Source organism: Pelobates fuscus, chromosome 8 (assembly GCF_036172605.1).
Source record: "Pelobates fuscus isolate aPelFus1 chromosome 8, aPelFus1.pri, whole genome shotgun sequence".
NCBI lineage: Eukaryota > Metazoa > Chordata > Amphibia > Anura > Pelobatidae > Pelobates > Pelobates fuscus.
In genome coordinates, this window is record NC_086324.1 from 35678484 (window position 1) to 35695394 (window position 16911).

The 16911-nt window shown below is 39.7% G+C and overlaps 1 protein-coding gene across 3 annotated transcripts in view; it reads right to left on the bottom strand.

Annotated features, from left to right (window-relative positions):
* Positions 1 to 16911, bottom strand: part of COBLL1 (cordon-bleu WH2 repeat protein like 1) — a 112156-nt gene that overhangs the window by 28873 nt on the left and 66372 nt on the right. For all 3 annotated transcript variants that reach the window (XM_063429684.1, XM_063429683.1, XM_063429685.1), the window contains 2 exons: positions 2524 to 2709; positions 32 to 239 (listed from right to left, as the gene is read on the bottom strand). In XM_063429684.1, the coding sequence (XP_063285754.1) occupies positions 32 to 239; positions 2524 to 2709 (394 nt within the window). The remainder of the gene's footprint in view (positions 1 to 31; positions 240 to 2523; positions 2710 to 16911) is intronic.

A 16911-nucleotide genomic window follows, 5' to 3' on the forward strand; every position in this document is an offset into this window, starting at 1 on the left:
TTTAGAGAGGAAACACATTGGACATACATACCTCTGGTATAATAGGCCCAGGCTTTTTATTTTTGTCATCAGGAACTTTCGACTTCAGAACAACCTTCTCTATCTCCAGAATTCCAATCGGCGTGTTTGGTTTAAATTTTACCAGACTTTTATCGGCAGAAATGAGATCGATTGTGTAAGTTGATGGGTTTAAATGATACTGTGCACATAGAAATATCAGTAGATCCATCATTGGTTTGCTGTATAGAGAAAAAAGACATAAAATAGTTCTATAAAACCATAAAAGTCTATTAAAACACTGTAAGCTTAAAAGATTATACGAATGCATGCAAATATAAAGGCTTGCACATTAAATTATACTGTCTGTCTCTGTCCTCTGCTGCAATACAATTTAAAACGTGCTAAATGCAAGTTAATGTTTCACTCATTTGGAGCTCTGAGCTCCGAATTTCAAATTTAAGACCAGAGTAGCTAAACTGACAGCATAGCTGACTTAGAGTTTTAAAGTTTGTCTAGTTTGGCTGTTTCGATCTTAAATTTGAATTCCCACTTTAGTGAATATCCCTGGAATTCCACGTTAAGCCAAAGTGAATGTGAAATTTTAGGCGAAATAGCCAAACTCAAAACATAACTGAGTTGAAGAAGTTTTGACAAGTCTGCTACGTTTGGGGTACATTTCTGACAATACCCAGTTTGTGTCATTTCATTCTTTATCACACCTCTTCTAAAGTGTGCAGTACACATGCTATGACACCTTAGTTCAGGATGGATGTCAATAGGCATAAATTTACTTAAAGGGACACTACAGGCACCCAGACCACTTCAGCTAATTTAAGTGATCTGGGTGCAGTGTCCCTTTTGCTCTTAGTGCAGCAATATAAAACATTGCAGTTACAGAGAAACGGCAATGTTTACATTGCAGCACTAAGTCTGCCTCCATGGCTGAATCCCAGACAGCTACTATAGGCACTTCCTGCATCCAACGATGAGGAAAGCATGCGTTAGAGTTTTCCCTATAGGAAAGCATTGATTAATGCTTTCCTATGGGGACATTTAATGCAGGCACAGCATTAGCTGCACATGGCATTAGTGCCTACTTGGCGCAGGATGGAGGAGGAGGTGTAGCTTTGTATTCCTGGCATTTATAGTATCCCTTTAACTACTGTAACCTGACTACTCCTTCCCATCTACTTTCAGTTGGGGTAGGTATTTTATTGCTGAGGTAGGCAGCAAGCAAGATGTGGGGTAAGGTGTGGGGAAGTTTTGTTCCAGGGGAAAATGATTAAGTCGAGGCACTGATTTAACAATAGACGGAGAATTTAGAAGACAGAAATTGCAGTCACTTATATGCTCCATATACTTTAATAAAGCGGTTATATTTCAGTAGAAGGCTTGATATCACCTTGGCCCATTAATTCTGGTAAATACATTTGGGTCAGGGAATTGGACATCCTAGAACTCAGAATAAACACCATTTCTCCATCTCATACAATCAGGGTTTGGAAAGATTTTAGAGCTCATGAGCCATCCTTATTTTTACTTTATGACCATTTTCCGTGAAGCAGAGAAGGGCAGTGCTTTGAAAGTCTTTGCGCCATATATCTTTGATGATCTGGGGGTTCTTATAGAACATAATAATATAGTAACACCTGATTACAGAATGCATAATATTTTTTTAAATTTTTTTTTTTTTTTTACAGATGTCAGATAAAAGTCAAAACTTGCTAGATCCGATAAAAGGGTTACAGAATATTAATTCATTTTTACGTTTCTAGGGATTTATACGCAGGCAAAATTTATTTTTAGCCATCAACGACATTTGCCAATGGTTGTGAATAAAGATCTGAAGTTGGTATTTAAACACGTGTCAGCGTTGGCTGTGTGGGAACCGAGACATGCAAGAATTTTCTTCACCCAAGAAAAATGGAAAAAGGCATGCCTTGGAAAGCAGTGTTTGTAATCCTTTTTTTTTTTTTTTTAATTATTTACAGTCACAAGTTCAAAGCATACTCTCACAAAATCATTTATATACACACAGAGCAAATGAGCGGAAAATCTTTATTTATGCTTCCTCTCTTGATCGGACTGGATGCTGCCCAACTCTCATTACCCACCATTATAGAGAAGCCAAGAACATGATTGTACGGTGTACGATATAAACACAAAACACACACAAATAAAAAATAACTCAACAACTGTTTTCTCTGGAATAGACCATCAACAACATTGTTAACTTCTAACAACGGTTTGAGGGATTAATTCACTAAACAGTGTTATGTGGTAAACAGACACCAAAACTGTAAGATCTGGGACAAAATTGTAGACTTGTAGAATTTTCCCAACTCAATTATATTGGCCTCTATCTTCAAAATGTCTTATCACCATCCCTTGCTATATTAATAAACGTCATAGGATCTCACTTTTTAAAATGGTAAAAGAGGAGTTAAATGTATTTACAATCTGGAGTGTGTTTTGGGGGGTTGTTTGTTTATTTGTTTATTTGTTTATTTAAATAACACACACCTGCCATTAACTGTGGTTGAAGTTGTCCTTTCTCCAGGAAGGACCACGGTTAGTTCAATTTCTCGATCGATGATGTTCTCTTTCTGCTCCATGTTATAACTTGTATCTGCTGAATCAAACGATGGCAAGCTTTCAGCGTACCTCACTTCTCCTGGAGGAAGAGGAGCCTTGCTTTTGGCTTTTTTCCTGGAAATTTAAGAACAAACACGCTGGTTTAGTTATAGTCACTAGACTTCCTGCTGGCAACTCTTTTAAAAAGAAAAAAAAATCATAAAAGATGTACTGTACATGCGAACAGAGAGCTGAGTGTTGTACACAATTTTCTCCTTTTCCATCAATGATGCCTGTAAGCATTTTTCTGGTGAACAGTTCAGCAGTGAGACAGTTAAAGAGGAGCTGTCACGTTGAAGAGAAAGGCACATTCTAAACAGCAAACCTTAAAGTTAGCTGATAATATTTAAACAACAAATTTTCTTTCCATTTCTACAAACTCAAAGCTATCCTCGCACTATCTTGCATCTAATGCAAATTTTAAATGTAAAAATAAATCCCTACGCAAAGCAGTGGGCTCCTTGTGGCATCAATTACCCAGAAGAGCAGCAGAGGGAAGTTTGATCTGATTTTTCTCTGTAGACTTACATGGACACTGTAGGCTCCATAACTACATCATTTCATTGTAGTGGTTATAGTATTTCGAGTCTCCTTGCACTGTACTTCCATTCAGTATTAAACCGTTTTTAATGCTTAACATGCGTCCCCTGCAACCAGTCCACTACGAGTTTCTTAGGCTAGTGAGAAAACATTACACAGAGCAGCGATTGTTGGCTGTGATTGGCTGAGAATGTCTGCTAATTGCATTCAAAAGATCAGAGTGCCCACTCAGATATGAATCAGTATAGCTGCTACCAGGAAGTGTGTAATCTCTGCCTTAGCCAGGTTTCCAGTGGGGGCGGGACTGTGGGAAACCTTTATTCAGTGTTAATAAACTGCTTGAAAATGTTTTAATACTGAATGAAGGGACAGTGTCAGGAGACATTAGGCACTATAACTAATTCAATGAGATGAAATAGTAATAGTGTATAGAGTGTCCCTTTAAGCCAGACGAATACTTCATATTTAAGCATTGTAGTTTTTACACTTATAAGTGCACACTTTTATTCTGGTTTGCATTAACTTTAGATTGTTTTATAGCATGTAGTATGGGATAATAAGGATTGGCATATGTTGTATGGAAAGAAGAGGCAAAGATTTAATTCTCTAGAGAAAAATATCAGTAAAAAAGTCAAAATGCTAAAAACAATTAGAATTCCAATCAATTGCATTACTGTGTGTCAATTATTTCATCAAAATTATAGCCAACCAAACATATATAGTAAAGGTAGCAGTTCTTGCACAACTTCTAATGTGTATTTTTCAAAATGTCTAGTCCTACACTACTAGCCAGGCCTTAAAAGCTACATGCCACTACAAGCCTGCAGGGCCCAAAGCTCATTCTCCAGGGGTGAGTATCTACTCACCAGAGCTAAGCTGGACCAGTAGTGAGTGGAAATTTTGAGTCCGAACTATGAAATCAAATATACAGTATCTCACAAAAGTGAGTATTTTATTATATCTTTCCATGTGACAACACTGAAGAAATGACACTCTGCTACAATGTAAAATAGTAAGTGTACAGCCTGTATAACAGTGTAAATTTGCTGTCGCCTTAAAATAACTCAACACGCAGCCATTAATGTCTAAACCGTCAAAAAACACACGTGAGGAAGACTGAACTTGATGTACACCGGACTCTTTTCAGCCTATGTAACTATGTAAAACCCAGTACATGTATGCAAGGGACCTATTTAATATAATTTAAAAAAAATACTAGTTTAAACCTATTAGTGCGCATGTTTTCAGGGTTGAAACCATGTACCAGTTGATATCCACAATTTATAGTCAAAGACCACTAACTTAAAGATGCATGGGTGATGCAGTCTACACCTTGTACTGCATGTATTACATTGTAATTTCTTTGTTATGCTAGTAAAATCACCAGGCAGGTTTTAGTTCTCTTTCCCATCCTTGTCCTCAAGAGGCCATGTAGCAAAGCCTATTTGGAAAGTAGAAACTGTAGACACTGAGAACTGCCAAGATAAATGGGATGCTCCAGAAAAAAAAAAATCAGCTTACTGTATGACTCATAGTGAAAGGAAAAAATAGCCATAAAACACTTCTTAAATGATACTTTATATTGCAAGGACATCTTACATGATTCATCTTTAATTAACTCAGCAATGATTGGGGAAAATATACCGTATTTGACACATCTTTAGACAAGTCCAGTAATGTCGAGCACATGTTCTTCTAAACTTTCTACGTAGACGGAGAAGCCCATGCTCTCCGGACCTTGGTCTTCCTCATTCTTTCCAAACTTTTTGTTTATTAAAATACCTTGGTTACTAGCAGAGTCATGGACAAAACTAAGGACAAGAACAAACCTACGACGTTCTGTGCATAATGACATTATCATCAAAATGTAGAATCCATGGATTTGGGACCAAATTTTAACAGAAACATTGGCAGTATTCTGTTTTTCACATCTATTAAAAATAATGTAGGTATCTTCTTTATATTTAAGCCCCATTATTATTATCATGTTATTATTTATATAGCGCCAACAAATTCCGCAGCGCTTTACATCAGTGCACTCCTTCTGATTAGAGAAAGGATTTTCATTTTACATTTTTGTTTGCTAACCTGTATAGCTGTGCATGATGCCAAAGCCATGGTTTATAGAGTTGGTATAAAAAAATGTTTCCTAGTCCCGCTCTGAACATAACTGCTTGAAATCACTGATCAATCTGGTAATACACTAAACTCTGGTCTAAGGAAGGGCCACTAGCTCGCTTACGTGAATTTTGAATGAACAAAGTAACTATTTTTGACATTTCTTCGGCTTTTATTGTCCCCTTTGTATATAATACTTTGTGTTTTAGACTATGCCTCTAGATATGGTGCATTGCCATTTAACAGTAATACTGTAAAAAGTTTTGTCTCAGTTAACCTTTGCATTTCATTTGCACAGCTGTGTTTGATGTGTTGTGACATATGACAGGTGGTGGTTAAAAAAAAACAACGTTTCATAATACAAAAGAAAAGTGGGATAGTTGGCAACACCTAGATTTACTACATACGCATGGACTTGACAAGATGTAAAATTATGTGTTGCTTTTTCAACTCCATTGTGCACAGAAGTGGTACGGCCACTTCTCCATCTTTGCAATTTTATTGTAGCTTTCCTTTTAAGAAGCCTCTGCCTAAAACTTACTTTAGAGCACCTATACAGACCAAAGACAGCAACTGAAGTGCATCAGTTAATTAAAAATGTGTTATATAAACTCCTCTATGCATTACCACACTTCTACCAAACTTTCAATTTTATTCGGTTTAACAATGACGTAAAGGTTTCTAATAAGGCAAAAAATTGAAAGAGGTCCAGGCACTCCAGGATTTAAAGAAGGCAATTTATGAAACCCAACGCCAATCACAACGTTTCGACCGGAGTGGTCTTTGTCATGATTGTGACAACTTTGAGATTGACGGTGGGTTTAATAAATTGCCTTCTTTGAATCCTGGAGTGCCTGGACCTCTTTCTATTTTTTGCCTCATCAAGTATTTGGTTCTTGGTACTGGGACCGGCCTGGTTGCACCCAGATTCATATCATCAGGGGGATTGAGTGCAGTTCCACACCACAGTTTTTTGGTTTGTTGAGGTTTCTAATATGACAAACACTGTCGGCTTTGTTTACATGAGCCCATTATACCATGACCATTATAATGAAAATTAACACCCTGCTCACTTCCTTAATATCGTTTTTTTTCCTCCTGTCTATATCCACGGGAGCCATATAAATGGGTACTGTCTCCCTTCCCCCATTAGACCCCCTTAAAGTTTACAAATACCTCCCTCCCTCACTATTGACACTCGTTTTAAGCAGGATTTTCTTATTTTATGACTTGCTAAAGATTATTATTTTTTTTTTATTCAAGGCATCCATGACACTGTACTGTGCAAAGTAGTTACCTGAAAGGTCCACTCGAGTAGCTGGGAGTGAACCCCACTAGCAGGTTTTTTACAACAGTGTGCAGAGTGAGTTAAAAACCATGTGGTAGCTCTGCAGTACTAATTTCTAGTTCAGTAAAGGCCTTGTCCCGAAACCCGGGAGGAGCTACGTGTAGACTGACTATGTGGCAGGTTATATTAAATCCACAAAGTGATAAGAAAAATATGTTGTTCTTGCAGGTTTGTTTTTTACATTACAAAATGCAATATATTAATAAACAAATAATATCAAATGTCTTAATGCAAATAAATAATAATTATAGGCTACTACACCACAACTACCGTATTAACTGTAAAACTGTGAATTGACAGCACAGCTCAGTTAAAGATCAAATTGCAGCTGGTGCAGGGACAAACGGATCGACAGCAATCCCTCCTGTGAATCCAGTATCAACAGTATTCAGGGGGAAAAAAGTAAAATTAAATTAATGAATGTGCCAAGAGAACAAAAAATAGTCACTTCTCTTAAAACTGCACAACTAAAAACAATGTGGTTTGACGTTTACTCCTAGATTTCAAAATGCCTGTTCAAGTGCCCTCTAAAACAAGGGTGTAAGGGTTAGGACTAGGCCCCATACAGATGAGAGCCTCCTGATTCCTTGTCTAGAAAAGATTTGTCAGTCTGTCTGTGGATTAACAACAACTGTAGGAAGTTTAGAGGTAAGTATATTTTCTTAATTTATTTCTATATTTGTTTGTAAAGAACACAATCTAAATAATCTAAAATCTTAAAGAGACACAATAGTCCCCAGAACAATGACAGCCTAATGTAGTTGTTTTGGTGTGTCTATTATGTCTCTGCAGGCATTTTGGTGTAAACACTGCCTGCTCACATTACAGCTTAGTAACACCTCTAGTGGAATCACTCAGACCGCCACTAGAGGTACTTCCTGGGTCAGTGCTGCGCACTGTGCAGCACTGACATTCAGAGTCTCTACGCTCTGTATTGAGGCACTGAACGCTCCCCATAGAGATGCATTGATTCAATGAATCTCTACAAGGAGATTTTAAATGGCACAGCGCTGCGCTTTGCCGCGCTTGCACATTAGCTTCCCAATGCTTTCCTACAGGAAAGCATTGGAATTGGATTGGCTTAGATTGTCAATTCTGATGACCTCAGCCAAGGAGGCAGAGTGGGGGCAGAGTCAGCATTGAAGGACCCGTGTGGCGCTGGAAAAAAGGTATGTTTTAACCTTTTTTACAGGGGGGGGGGCAAGGGGGCTGGCCACCTAAATAGTATTTTTCAACACTATATGGTCAGAATGCATGTCTGAATCCAAAATCTATAGTGTGCCTTTAAGGTAATTTTACATGTTGTTGGCCAAATATAGCTATAGGTAAAAAAAACAAAAACAAAAAAAAAACACAACAAAAAAAAAGGTTTCCCAAGAAACTATAATGCATAAAATAAAATAAAAAAAATAACACCACCATATTAGGTATGTTTGAGAAAGTGTCATGTCTAGAAGCTGTTTTCAACATGCATGGTAGGGTGGCACCAAGAAATGTGTATGAAAAACTAGTGTACTCATTTGTTATCTTAGCAAATAAATACGTAAACACGAGGGCAGTATATTTATAAACTTGCAATACAAAATATCTATGCTATTGCGTGCTAGTGCTGAACAATTTATTTAACTACTAAACTGAATCAATATAAGTCTATTTCAAGTAATGGCTTAGTTACAGAAGTGTCAAATGATGTTGCCTGCTACAAAATTATTACTTTTTTCACACACATTCCCGTCAAGTTAATAATTTAAAGTGTCCACAAATTGAAATATGCAACTTACTGTGGCGCCATTACAACACATAGACATATCAAACAAAGTACAAAAAATAATGGGCAGTCATTTTAAATATTAATGAAGCCCTTTGTAGGAAAGTGTATTTACAGGAGGTATTTTTTTTTATCCAGCTAAGGGGATGAGGCGGAAAATTTTGCAAATAGTCTGACAATCCCTTTGACAAACAAGCAAGCCTCGAGCATGGCGTGCAGACGGATTATCCATCCTGTTTCTCATGTGTTCTTCTCAGCAACTAAGAGCTGAATCACAGAACTAGCCAGCTACAGCCACATTTAAAGGGACAGTGTAGGGACTATAACCATTTCATTTTATTGAATTGGTTATAGCGCACGAAGTACCCTGGCAGGGTCGCTGATTTCAGTATTAAACCATGTTTGAGCAGTTTAACATTAAATAAGGGTCCCTGACCACCTACAGCCTGGCCCCTAGGGGGGGGTATGGTTAAGGCGGATACTACACCACTCCTTCAATCATACAAAGTCCTGCCAGCAATGGGTGCAGTGATAGGTTGAAGGCAGTCAGCTGATACTCTCAGAAAATCACATTGCTGCCCAGATTAATGCTTCCTTGTTGCACCAAGCAGCACAGAGAGGATGGGCTGCTGGAGACCCTCGCTTAACATTAAAAATGATTAAATGTTGAACAGAAGGGTGGTGCCAGGGGACATCAGACACTATAAACACTTCAATTTGATAAAACTGTTACAAAGTTTACAGTGTCCCTTTAAGCGTCAAGACTAATATAAAATAAAACCGTTCAATGTCTCCCTGAAAAACAGTAAAAGTACTGCTAAAGGTGAATTATTAACAATTGACATTGTCATCCCAGGAGACCTAATGGTCAAAGTACATAGCCTCACAAGCCATAATAGACAAGGTAAGTAGCCACTACTCATGAGGCCTAATGGATGATGTAAATAGCATGTCCATATGAAGGTTGATGGACAAAGTCTCGCCTCATGCTCTACAATAAACAAGGTACATAACCTCTCTTCATGAAAACTAACAGGCAATGTTTTTAAAGTGGCACTGCTACCTCCCCTCCACTCAAAATGAGTATTCCATAAAGATGAAAACGATAAGATATAGATAATCTATTGGTATAGGAATAGAGAAACCAATGTCACTCCATTCAGGTAATGAAGCTAGCACGTCAGCGTCACACAGGAGGTTTGCCCTGCTTAGGGAAGCATCCCCAAGCATGGAAAATCACAGAAGACAGGAGGAGCAGAGGACGGACTGAATGCAGGTGTTACATGAAGATAGTGATGGGAGTATATCTCAATATTTTACAGGGAATACAGCATGGATCTTTGTGATATATATGATGCATTGAATGTATATGAAGGCGATTTAAGGTTAGTTATTTTTTTATTTTATTACATGTTCACTTTAAAGGAACACTGTAGTGGTTATAGTGCCTAGAGTCCTTGGGTGCCACAGCAGTTACTAAACGGTTTATCATAAATGCTGGATTCCGGGCAGCCTGTAGCCCAGACCTCAATGATTAAATGGTAGAGGTAGAGCTATGCTGCAGTACATGCCAGTGGTAGGCGGAGCACTATTGGTCAGTCACTGCCCCAATCTCTGGTATGAATAGACATGGCACAATTGGTATGAGCATAGCTAAGGCACTGGCATATCATATTCAGGGGCCAGGCTGCAGAGGACTGAGTGAGTAAACTCTTTAGCATTAATGCAGGATCAGCACACATGGAAGCCAGGCACATCAGTTAGAGTGGCTAGAATACCTACAAAGTTTCTCTTTAATTAATTCTAACATTTCTGTTTCTCATCTATCACTACTTAGTTTCATCATAAATCAGTTTTAAAAGTACCATAATGTAAACGTATTGTCTTGGAAAATAAAGGGAAGGATTTATCTTAATCTTGAAATGAGAAGCCTACATTATAGAGGCGAATATTATTCCACACTGTACTGACTCAGATCATAAGTATAGGTGACTCAATCGTTTAAGATGAGTAAAGATATACTAAATCAATTATTATTCAGATTACAATGCTAAGATTAAACAAAGTGCAAAGATTCAATTCATTTAGAAGTACAGTGGGACCTCGGTTTACGAATTTAATGCATTCTCCGGGACATTTCTTATTGCGAAAAATTTGTTAACCGAAACACTGTTTCCCATAGGAATGCATTTAAAACCAATTAATCAATTCTGGAGGTCAGAAAAAAAATCAAAATGAGCTGGCATGGAAACCAACCCACAATGCAGAACACACAATAAAAGGCATGCAAACGACAAAGCTCAGCTCCCTACCTTTCCACTGCTTGAAAATGCACCAAAAAGTCCCAAAACAACTGCAAACAATTTCCAGAATGGCTCCAAAACTCGATGCAAAAGCCGCTCCAAGACCTCTACACTCGACGCCACGTGCTACCCACAGAATCCAGCATGCAGGGGGCGGTGCTATAAACCTCCCAGGTGCAATGTATCCTGGGGAAACTTGCTTTGTATTGCGAAAAAAAAATTGTAAACCGAGACATTATTTTCAATGGATTTTCATTTGTAAACCGAAAATTATGCTAACCGAGGCGTTTGTAAACCGAGGTCCCACTGTATATTTGATTACACATTTTCACAGGTATTCACAGCAAGAAGGACAATGGAGGGTTAGTTAAAGATTGTGTAGTCTGGAATAGATTGTGATTGGACAGCTAGAAGTTCTTAGCACCACGATCAAATAAATGTTCTATGATCAAGTTATTTGTGGGTTTTTTTTAGTTTTGTGTTTTCTTTATATATTTAAAAGGGTCACTATAAAGTCTGGAAAATAAACCATGTATTCCTGACACTATAGTGTTAAACAGGCCCGGACTGGCCATCGGGCACACCGGGCAAATGCCCGGTGGGCCGCGGTGGCCGTGGGGTGAGGCTGGCAGGGGAAGTCCCAGGATCTCCCCTGCTGGTCTATGCAGGGCCGGCACTATCCGAGCGCCGGCCCTGCTGTATTCCATGGTGGGCCGGTGGGGAGATCAAAGATCTCCCTCACCGGCCCACATGCTATCCAATGCGGCCGCCGGCGGCGAGAGAGAGGGAGGGAGCCAGCCTGCACGGAGAGAGGACCCAGCGGAGCTCTAACTTGCAGCTCCGCCGGGTTCCTCTCGCGGGATCCGGAGCGTTGCCATGGCAACGACCGGATCTCGCGAGAGTGAACTCTAGCCCGCAGGCTAGAGTTCACTCACCACAAGGACCACCAGGGAACACTGCCACTCTGCCTCCCAGTCCCAGGTACCAGTCCCCCCCTCCCAGGCTAAAGGTAAGAAGGGAGGGGGGGGAAATAATGCCCTTTATTTTATTTGTTTATTTACAGCCCCCCCCCCTTTTACACACAATTCATTCTAACATTTATACACAGCAGCACTCTCACACCCATCACACTCAGCACTCTCACACCCATCACACTCAGCACTCTCACACCCATCACACTCAGCACTCTCACACCCATCACACTCACACCCATCACACTCACACCCATCACACTCACACACATCACTCTCACACACATCACTCTCACACACATCACTCTCACACACATCACTCTCACACACATCACTCTCACACACATCACACTCAGCACTCACACACAGCACTCACACACAGCACTCACACACAGCACTCACACACAGCACTCACACACAGCACTCACACACAGCACTCACACACAGCACTCACACACAGCACTCACACACAGCACTCACACACAGCACTCACACACAGCACTCACACACAGCACTCACACACAGCACTCACACACAGCACTCTGACACAGCACTCTGACACAGCACTCACACACACAGCACACACACACACAGCACACACACACACAGCACACACACACACAGCACACACACACACAGCACACACACACACACACACAGCACACACACACACAGCACACACACACACAGCACACACACACACAGCATACACACACACAGCATACACACACACAGCATACACACACACATCATACACAGCACTCTGTCACACAGCACTGTCACACACATCACACACAGCACTCACACACAGCACTCACACACAGCACTCACACACAGCACTCTCACACAGCACTCTCACACAGCACTCTCACACAGCACTCTCACACAGCACTCTCACACAGCACTCTCACACAGCACTCTCACACAGCACTCTCACACAGCACTCTCACACAGCACTCTCACACAGCACTCTCACACAGCACTCTCACACAGCACTCTCACACAGCACTCTCACACACAGCATACACAGCACTCTCACACACAGCATACACAGCACTGTCACACACATCACACACAGCACTCTCACACACAGCATCCATCACACACACATACTGCACCCCTTACATACACACAGAACCCCCCCAACACACTGCACCACACACATACACAATACTTCCAAATATATATATATACATACATACATATATATATATACACATATATATACACACACACACTACACTCTTAACACACACACTCTGGATCCCCTATACACACACTAGATTCCTTGTAAGCAAACACATACTACACCCCTAAACACACACTTTCTACAAACACTACACCACCTATACACACACACTATAGCCTGTATGCACACACTTGCTATATCCCCTATACACACACATTCTCTACAGCCCCTAGCCACATATGCATCACATAACACCACAAACACAACATGACTAAAACCAACCTTATTACACAATACCACACCACAATCAGCTCACTCTACACACACGCAATACCACAAGCAGGCTCCAAACACATGCACAGTACTCTTTCCTAGCATTTTTGTCTCTGGGTATCCATTTATAGAGACACCAGAGGCAAATTGCAAGGAGAGACAGTGCAAGCATGTTATTAAATTTGCTTGCGCTGTGCAGAACAAATACAGGGCTTTTTTTCTCATGCTAAAGCTCTTCAGCAGAGCTCTGCGCATGGTCTGCCCTGGAAGAGCATTGAACCAACATGCTCACTTTGAGAGGGGGCGTGCTTGTCATTGGTGATGACAAAACACACCTTCTCTGCCCCGCCCCCTTAGTGGGCCGCTGTGATAGAAAAATGCCCGGGCCGAATTTTTCTCCCAGTCCGGCCCTGGTGTTAAACTAACTATTTAGGTCCCTAACCCCCACCCCCTTGCATCACATGGAAAAGTTGTTTTTACACAGCTTTTTTACCACGCCGCTGCTGGGTCGCGCTCAGCCTGCCCTGACGTCAGCTCATGAGGAGGACCTAATGCACATAGGACCTAATGCCTCAATTAATTCTGTGGGGTTTTCATTGACGCTGGATGTCCTCATGCAGTCGTTTAACAGAGTCAAACCAGTCTTAGTACAGCAATGTAAACTTGACTTTCTCTAGAACTGCAATGTTTTACTTTATGCAATCCGATCATTTCAATGAAATCAAGTAGTCTGGATGCCTGTAGTGTCCCTTTAAGTATTGCAACTGCAATTATTTTAAAGGGACACTACAGGCATCCAGACCACTTCATCTCATTGAAATGGTCTTAGTACAATGTACTAGACCCACTTAGTTCTTATAATGAACATGTACAGCTCATCACAAGGCACAAGAAAGGTTAAAAACAACTTTCCAATTTAACCCCTTAAGGACACATGACATGTCTGACATGTCATGATTCCCTTTTATTCCAGAAGTTTGGTCCTTAAGGGGTTAAACAGTTATCATCTAGAATCTCATAGATTCCATTTATGCACTGATGAGTAGCTTGCTCACATGCTGAATCATTTCAACATCAACGTTTAATAAAACAAAATCACATACTTCAAGCTTGATTTCCTGTACTCTCAGACAATATAAGTCCCATGCATACATCAATAATTATAACAAAGTAAAAAAAATCAACAATACCTGTGTCACAGAATTACAGTTTATAAAAAAATGATTCGGAACATATGGCAGCCTGGCACCCGCTGCGAACAGATGTTTAAACACGCATTATATAGAAATTGAGAATGAAAACACTTTCTGTGTCAGTCTAAATCCCAATTACTTACAATTCTAGAATGTAAACAGAGCTTTGTAGCAAGTCTTTTCTCCAGAGTCACATGTCAATTATGTACAAACTCTGGATTAAGTTGAAATAACAAGACTTGCGTCTGTAACTTCAAAGCGGGCAGGGATTTCCTTGCAAAATATTTTTATATTTTTTATGATATATTGATTTAAAGCCTTGCAATATCATGCTTTGGTCTGTCAAAACAAAGACACGGTTGCAAAGGGAAAGTAAAACTGCAAATGCATAAGGTGTTTTTTTTTATATACAACGGATATGAAATATGCCTATACATCACTGTAGTATTGTGACAGTTGATCTAATCAGGAACAAGCAGCATTTATGTCACAGGTAGAATAGACAAGATATAGAGAAATAGTGGAAGTGCACTCAACCCTTCATTCAGGAATCCAGGGTGCTTTTTTTCACTGGACAAGTCCCAGTACCAGAATGGATCAAATATAAACTTATAAAATGTTGAAAATAATCCAGGCACTCCAACGAATTCCAAGAAATAGGCAATTTATTGGAACCAGCAGCTACACAGCGACAAAGACCCTGAGGGGTTGAAACGTCGCTGTGTAGCTGCTGGTTCTAATAAATTGCCTATTTCTTGGAATTCGTTGGAGTGCCTGGATTATTTTCTACATTTTTTTTTAGGTAGAATGGACAAGGCAGAGAAAAAAAGGAAATTGAGAATTTACCCTTTTCTGCCAAAGGGGATGAATATCAAATTGGGGTTAAATCACAAAGCGGTAATTTGCAGAGAATTCACAACTCAAAAATTGTCGTGGGAAATCCACTAAGTAATTTGTACATGTATCAAATTCTAGACTTGTGCACAAACGCTTTTGATCTGGTTCAAACAAATGAAATATCTTTTACTCTATGCCCGAATGAGCCTAACTCCACGGATCGGTTAATTTGGTCATAGGTTAAAAGGGCATTTGATTTGTTTGCACCAGATGAAATGCAGTTGTGCACAAGTCAATCAAATACCGAGAAAATAAATCTCTTTGGAAGCAGATTCTGAGATCGAACCAACTGAACTATGTTGCCACACATGCAGCAGGACAATTTCTAACAAGATTATCACGGAGTCCTGGGAACCCTGTTTATTTGTTTAATATTGTTCCTAATTCATATAATGTACAGGGAATAATGTGCCCATCTTGGGACTATATCAAGAGCATTCCGGTTATCTATAAAACATTTAAGGGAGTACCAATACTTTTGTTTTTAAAAATGTGTGCACATATACTCCTATATCCTTCAAAATGACAGTTCATATGTAAAACAATGGTAGTTGGGAGCTTACATTGCAGGACTATACACACCTCTAGTGGCTGTCTTCCTGACAACTACTAGATGTTGAGAACCAAGTCAGAAGCACTGAAATCGATGCTTCTCCTTGAGAAACATTTGATCGGAAAAGCATGGTGCTGTATACAAGGTAAGTAAAAATAATTACCTTTACATTTTATCCAAAAAAAGAAGCAACAAAAAAACTAATATGCTCACAGCGCTGGCCAAGCATTACTTCCCCCCCCCTCCCCCTCCCCATCCGAAAGAGATCAGCACTGGAATCAGGTAAGTGTTAAAAGTTTTAACCCTTTATAATGCAGTGGGGCATCGGGAGGGGGTGGGGGGAACCAGAGGGCTCGATAGTGTAAGGCATACAACTTTGTATTCCTTACACTATACAATCCCTTTACTTAACATTTAAAGAGAAAGCATCACATAAATTACTTGATGTTTGTCTTTCGTGCAGAATAAAACAAGCAAAACATGCAATTCGTGTGGGATGTTAAACATAAAATGATTACACATAAATAATGCAATTTTGGAGACACACTAAATGCAAAGTTATTTATATGCTTTGTTGCCAGGTGAAAATCCTCCACTTGGAACTTGGAGCATGCACTATGCTCTTTTCTTTCTCTATAGTGTTATTTTTTTGTTTTGTATATTTAAATAGCGCTGGCCAGCTGGCCGACACCAGGAGACGCCATGTAATGGAAAAATGACCTGTATATAACTAGTCACAACACACACAGAGAATTATCCATGTATAAAATGCAACACACACATGCATCCTAGACATATACTAAAAAAAAAATATATGTTTCTGCAGGAGCCTTCGAGTTTCTGCATGTGTACTAGTGGACATCAATGTACTAGCAGCTGCTCAACTTGCACTGCTGTCTCTGGTTGCCTGGCAGCCAGTATAGAATGCTCTGCCTGACTTTCGGAGATACTGAATGTTGAGAACAAATCTTGTGCACACTGGAAACATTTGGTTTGGCCAAAGCACTTCTTCCAAAAACAAAATGTAATTTGGGTAGTCTGATAGTGGTAAATGTTCCAGTCAATGTGCTGCATATTATATGGATAATATAAATATTATATTATATTACAGGAGCTTTTTCCCT